The sequence below is a fragment of the Natator depressus genome, chromosome 2, assembly GCF_965152275.1.
Source record: "Natator depressus isolate rNatDep1 chromosome 2, rNatDep2.hap1, whole genome shotgun sequence".
NCBI lineage: Eukaryota > Metazoa > Chordata > Testudines > Cheloniidae > Natator > Natator depressus.
In genome coordinates this window covers 48,258,747-48,264,993 of record NC_134235.1, presented here as the reverse complement: position 1 = coordinate 48,264,993, position 6,247 = coordinate 48,258,747, and the positions used below count along the sequence as shown (strand labels likewise).

Genomic DNA, 6,247 nt, shown 5'->3' with positions numbered 1-6,247 from the left:
GAGAGAGCTGTAAATGCCATTTCTGCGGAGACTGTGAACGAACACGAGGGAACTTTTAATGCATGCTAGCAGGTCCACGCGGGCCAGTTAGTGCACAACACACTAATGCTCACTAGAATTTACATCCCTCTAGTGTGAACTAATGCACCATGTAGACGAACCCTAAAAAGTATTTTCAAAAGGGATTTAGGCACTTAGGAACCTAAATCTCATTGAGAGTCAGTCAGCATTGCCCAAATACCTTTAAAAATCGGGGCCTAAGTGTTTTCCTGAATCAGAGTCTTAAGCACATGCTTAACTCCATGACTGCAACCACTTGAGTTAAAAAAGAACTTCTGTTGGCTGCTAGCAATATAGGGTTTAAACATTTGCTCTTACTCATATTTACCATCAGCAGATACATCAGCAGGAGAAACTTCCAACAGTAGCTGTAAGTAACAAGTAATTTTGTCAACAAAATTAAAATGTAATTTAAAATGTACAAAAGGCAGGTAAACCAGAAGTCCCCCCAACATAAAGAGAAGGGCATAGCTATACTGCACCTTGGGAGACCAGATTATAGGAGCCAAAACTAAGAACAAAGAAACTGCCACCATCGTAAATGCAACTGGTAAAAACACCTGCAAAAGAAACAAACTGTTAGAGGAAGCAAAAATAGACATTTGTCATTTTATGTGTTAAATGCAAGAGAACTTTTGCCATATTGCAAGCACAATTAATTGCCCCGCCACCCCTTTTGCCTGGGGTTATGTCAGCAAAAAGAGTAACTCAAAGCTTAATCTAAAAATGAATTGTGAACCATCCATTTACAATTGCTATTCACAAACTAGATGTTCAGGAATTTTTTCCCCAATGTTATCCCAAGATAAAATGTTACACCTTTTAACTCTTTTTTCCATTTACCTTGTAGGGTCGCTGTAGATTAGGTTCCCGGTATCGGAGTATAATCAGGCTGGCACAAGTCAGTCCAATCATTAGCCATACAGAAAATCCAAAGTAATTTGTTAAAGTAATTAGATCAGCGGGGATAATAAAAATGGATGCAATGATGGTTGAAAAAATCATGGCCGGTGCCGGAGTCCAATAGTGGACATTAAGCATGGATATTAAAACAGGCAGGTGTCCCGACTGACTTCCAGCATAACTTAATCGTGCTAATGTAAACATGCTGCTGTTGAGGGCACCAAATATTGAGGCAGCAACAGAGAGAGGAATGACCCAAGCAACGGAAGGGATCACTCTGTCAGCCCAAGTGACTGCCACAGCAACTGCAAGGAAACAAAATGTCATTAAAACCGTGGGTGTGGTGTCCCAACAGTCTTACTGAACTGATGACAACTCAGTGGAACCAGTTTGTGAGTAAGAACTAGGGGGTACAGAGGGTTCTGTGGCTGTGTATAGTGAAACCACACTATTTACAAGTAGGCAAAAGTAGGAGATGGGATCAGGGCATGGCGGGGAGAACAAATGTGTTAACCCCCTATGACATGGACTGCTACTGAATGGGAGTTTCCTGAGTGGCAGTATGCATAGGGCAGGGACAGGCCAGATGATTCATCAGTGCACAGAATCTAATCCTTTATCCCTGCAGTTCTCAACCAGGGGCCTGGGGTGCCCCTTGGGGGCCGCGAGCAGGTTGCAGCAGGGTCTGCCTTGCAGGGCCAATGTTAGACTTGCTGGGGCCCAAGGCAGAAAGCTAAAGCCATGTGGCACGGTGCTGAAGCCTGGGGCTCCAAGACCTGTCACCTGGGGCTGAAGCTGAAGCCTGAGCAACTTAGCTTCACAGGGCCCCCTATGGCATAGGACCCCAGGTAGTTGCCCTGCTTATTATCTCCTAACACTGGCTTTTATATGCAGAAAAACAGTTGTGACAGCACAGGTGGGTCGTGGAATTTTTATAGCGTGTTGGGGGGGCCTCAGTAAGAAAAGGGTTGAGAACCCCTGCTCTGTCCCATTGTGGGACTCCACAAAGAAATGTGAAGGGCTACTTCCCAGCACCTCTTGAAAATTCGCTAGTCAAGTGCCCACGCTAGTGCAAAGGGACTGGTATTTACTGGGCCAACAACCAAAGGGCATAAGGTACTCAGATACTACAGTGATGTGCACAGTATAAGAAGCTGATTAGAACAGAAAATGGACAATCACAGAGAGGAATACAATTCTTCCTGGACTTTCTATAGCAGCTACAATCCAACGGAAGATGAGAGACTCTAAGTGCATGGCACTTTTAGTATAGAGCCGCCTACAGAACGAGGACATTTGTTCTGAAAATTAACCCCTAAAAAAGGCCTGTAATAAGACCATTTTTGTTTTATTTATTTGTAGGCTTTTTCTATGGTGCTCATTGCTCAAACATTAATGAGTTTTTCCTTATAACACACCTGTGAGGTAGGGAGTATAGTCCTACTATTACAGGTAGTGAGCTAAAGCACAGAGAGACAAAGGCCTGGTCTTCTTACTGAAGACGAGCTCTGTGTAAGCACAAAAGCTTCTCTCTCTCACCACCAGAAGTTGGTCCAATAAGAGATATTATCTCTCCCACCTTGACTCTCTAATATCCTAGGACTGACATAGGTACAACAGCTCCAATTTTACTAAACAGATTTAAATTAAACTGTGGCAACTTCTATGTACACACAAGCCCCCAAGGAGTTTCCTCAGAGCCCCATAGGAAGTCTCTGTTAAGGTATGGCTACATAATAGCTGGAAGCAAGTGTCCCAGCCCAGGCAGACATACTCACACTAGAGTGACTAGAGCTAGTGCACTAAAAATAGCAGTGTGGACATTGCAGCTTAGGCTGGAGCTCAGGCTCTCAAGCCCACCCAAGACCCTAGGCTTGAGAGCCCAAGCCACAACATTTGTACTTCTATTTTTAGCATGCTAGCTTGAGCCCCACTAGCACAAGTCTGTCTGCCCAGGCTGAAGGCTCACATCAGCTGCAGTATAGACATACCCTAAGGGCTCAGAACAGAAGCCAGATCTCCTGACTCAAAGTCCAGTGCCTTCCTATATGTAAACCCTGAATTCATCTGGATCTAAGTGACCCCAACAGGGTGGACACCGATAAATAGTTGTAATGATAACCTCTCCTTTTGATTTATCAGCCCTATATCCTTACCTGAGGAGACAATTTCCTTAGGTGTCAGAACTGTCAGGTACGAGATGTTTACCAGTAAATAAAACAAAGTCACTGCAGGAATTGCAGTCATCACAGTCAAGGGGATATTTCTATTAGGATTTATCATCTCTTCTGAAAAAATTAGATTTAGAAAATTTAGAAAATTATTTAATAAAACAAATATACTCACAATATTGCTTTCGAAAAAGTGCTTCCCTGACAAACTTGATAGGAGTAAGGAGTAAATTTGTGGCAATGTTTCATAAGGTAACAGAGGAGAGAGAAACATTGACTGTGAAACCATGAAAATTGGCGGAGGTACTTGGTGAAACCTGTAACTACTTTTAAATAGAGCTGGTCAGAAATACAGTATATACAAAGTGCTGTCCAATGCACAAAGTAAACAAACTGAAAAGCCTTACCAAGCCCTAACCAAGTGTAAATCTGGGTACGCTGAGACAACCATTTATTTTATTAAATCTTGTTTTATTGAAAGACCTGCTCTCTGAGTGCAAATTTCACCCTGTCCCATCTCTGAAACAGGCATCCTTGTTGAGAGGGGCTTAAAGGGTAAAGACTTACTGAAACCTAGACAGCTCATTCTCATCTGTCAAAAGGCCATGGACAGAGGGGTCCGCTCCCAATGAAGTGAGTTGCAAAAATAAGCATATAAGCAGGCAACTCTAAAGGACTAAACAGGGTGAGAGAGGTGGAGGTGGCCTATTATTGACAGTGGCGGGAGATGGGTAAGCTGTCTCTTATTTTCCTCAAATCTTCTCTGTTGTTTAAAATCTTCTAAAATGTAGTAAATTGTCTTTGATATTTTAAACTGTTGAAGGGCAGGATGCCTAGAACCCCCACTTTTAATTTTTATCTCCCAACTTTGTTTCACTAGTGACAGGCCTGGCATTCATCTTAGATTGAATTCATTGGCTCCCGGCAGACGGAGTAGAAATCTTTGTTTAAAAAAGAAGAGAATTCGGTGTCAAAAAGTATTGAGATGTAGGTCCACCGCATTTGCAGCTTCTAACTGTTGGCTAATATGTTGTTTTGCAGTAGTAGTAATTGAATCCAGACAAATTAGTAGAGTATGAAAGAAATTGAATTTTATGGTGTTAAAAAGTATGGTTTTATGTAATGCTAAAAAAAGTCCTAATGTGATTTAAAAATAAAAATTCTAATAACTTTCTTTTTACCAAAAGGGGAGAAAAAAGGCTTTTGCCTACAGCATATTCTCAAGCTAGAAATAAGTGTTTCTACACTGTCATTTTTTAAAACATTAACTCATTTTTCATGTTCTTCTTCTTTCCACTAACCTTTGTTATTTTTAGTTTGTTTAATGTTTGACACATAGGAAAGGATAAAACTGGAAGGAAATGTTAAAGACTAAAGGACAAAAACTGAAGTACACAGTTTGATTCTGCAAAACCCTTATTCATACGAGTAGTCCCAGTGTTCATGATCGTCTACGTTATCATGAACATCTATCATGAAAGCTTGCAATAATTGTTCATATTATTAAATATCACATGCAAAGTGGAATAACCAAATGACTAACCAAAACTAGGAGGGCTTTAATATTTAAAAATGAATATATTAAAAAAGGGCACAGAAAAGATGTTTATAACATTTTCCTTACTCTTTTCCTTTACTCTTTTTCTTTATTCTCTACTAAGAATTATTTTCCCAGCGAAATGATTGACCTCTTATGAAAATCAAAACTGATATTGTTAAAAGTATTGTTTCTGAGTGCAATGCAAAATGAAATAGTTCATGTACTTGTCAAAATAAGCAATTCAAGGGTGTGCATTAGTAAGCTTCTGGTATGTGCCCTGGGTGGCTGAAGGCACTCAGTCTTGATATCTGCACTCTGCTCTGCATACCCTTTTGCAAATAATTGCAATAGCATTGAGATAGGGGAAAATCACTGTTTTATGTCCGCAAATTCTATTTGCATATGGATTTAAACTAAACCTTTTGTTTTCCACATTTGTTTTCCACATTTCTTCTTTAAATATGCCGCTGGTTCTGGAGACAGTAAATGCACATTATGCAAACAAGCTGCATGAAAGAAGACAATGCACCTTTACAACACAACCAGATACAAACCTTGAATATAACCAGTGTTTTAATATAAATGTCTTTACAGGCTAAATTGGTCTCACTGGGAGACAAGCTCTAATAACATTATCTGAAGAATGTAAGAATGTTGGCCACAACATTAAATGTAAAAAACGAGAAATACCTGCCATGTAATTGAGGGACCACCAACCGCCATATGCATATAATCCCTGGAAAAAAGCTTCTGCAATCTGTGAGGCATCAGGAATCTCTGAGCTGAATGCATTCTCAAACCTTCCTAAATTGTCCTTTCTTCCTCTAACCAGCAGGACAATGCCTCCTATGCCAATTACAGATAGTGCCATCATCTTCAGTACTGTGAAAACAGTTTGAACCCAAGGAGCCATTTTGAGACTTCGGCCATTCAGAATCCCCAGAGACCAAAGAACTGTCAAAGCCAAGCATTTCTTTAGCAGCTCTGGTGCAGGGCATACACCATAGAAAGGTTGGGTAGCATATTCAGCAAACAACAAGGCTCGAGTAGCATTTGATGCTGGTTTGGTAAACGTTGCCGTCCAGATAAAGATGAAAGCAGGTAGGGATCCAAGCGCTCTTTTTATGTGACTGTATTCTCCTCCAGATAATGGTAAGGCAGTCCCCAGCTCTGCATAACAGAGGGCTCCCATCAGTGATATTACTCCACAAGCAGTCCAGATGCTTAGCGCAACACCCACATTAAGTAAGGAGTATTTTAGCACTCCTGTGGGAGACACAAAGATCCCTGCACCTACTATGGTGCCTATAATAAAATTTACCCCATCAAAATACCCTATTGTTCTTTTGAGTTGCATCCTGACATTTTCATTACTTCTCACTTCTTCTTTGAGATAGTCATGCTTCCTTTTCCCATTTTCTCTATCTGTTCTCAGCTAAGGTCAATGATTGTAAGGGCTTAAGAAGCCCCTTATTCCATTGCTGTGTTGTTATGAAGTTGACCTGACCTTACTCGCTAGTGAAATGCTTCAGGAATATTGGCTTAGTCATTCAGAAGACAAAGCCTTCTTTGG

General features: G+C 40.8%; 1 protein-coding gene across 1 annotated transcript; it reads right to left on the bottom strand.

The window, feature by feature from the left end:
* Positions 1-374: 374 nt before the first annotated feature.
* Positions 375-5,881, bottom strand: SLC7A13 (solute carrier family 7 member 13). Its single transcript, XM_074943019.1, has 4 exons — positions 5,365-5,881; positions 3,120-3,251; positions 904-1,268; positions 375-620 (listed from the first exon to the last, which is right to left on the bottom strand). Exons 1-4 carry the CDS (start codon positions 5,864-5,866, stop codon positions 375-377), a joined length of 1,245 nt encoding a protein of 414 aa, XP_074799120.1. The 5' UTR covers positions 5,867-5,881.
* Positions 5,882-6,247: the final 366 nt, after the last annotated feature.

Excerpts from the sequence above, each read along its gene's own strand:
- SLC7A13 (XM_074943019.1), bottom strand. The coding sequence starts at position 5,866 with ATGGGAGCCCTCTGTTATGCAGAGCTGGGGACTGCCTTACCATTATCT. Across the intron at positions 3,252-5,364 it reads GTCCCTCAATTACATGGCAG|AAGAGATGATAAATCCTAAT; the intron begins GTATTTCTCGTT and ends TAATTTTTTCAG. Across the intron at positions 621-903 it reads ATCTACAGCGACCCTACAAG|GTGTTTTTACCAGTTGCATT; the intron begins GTAAATGGAAAA and ends TTTCTTTTGCAG.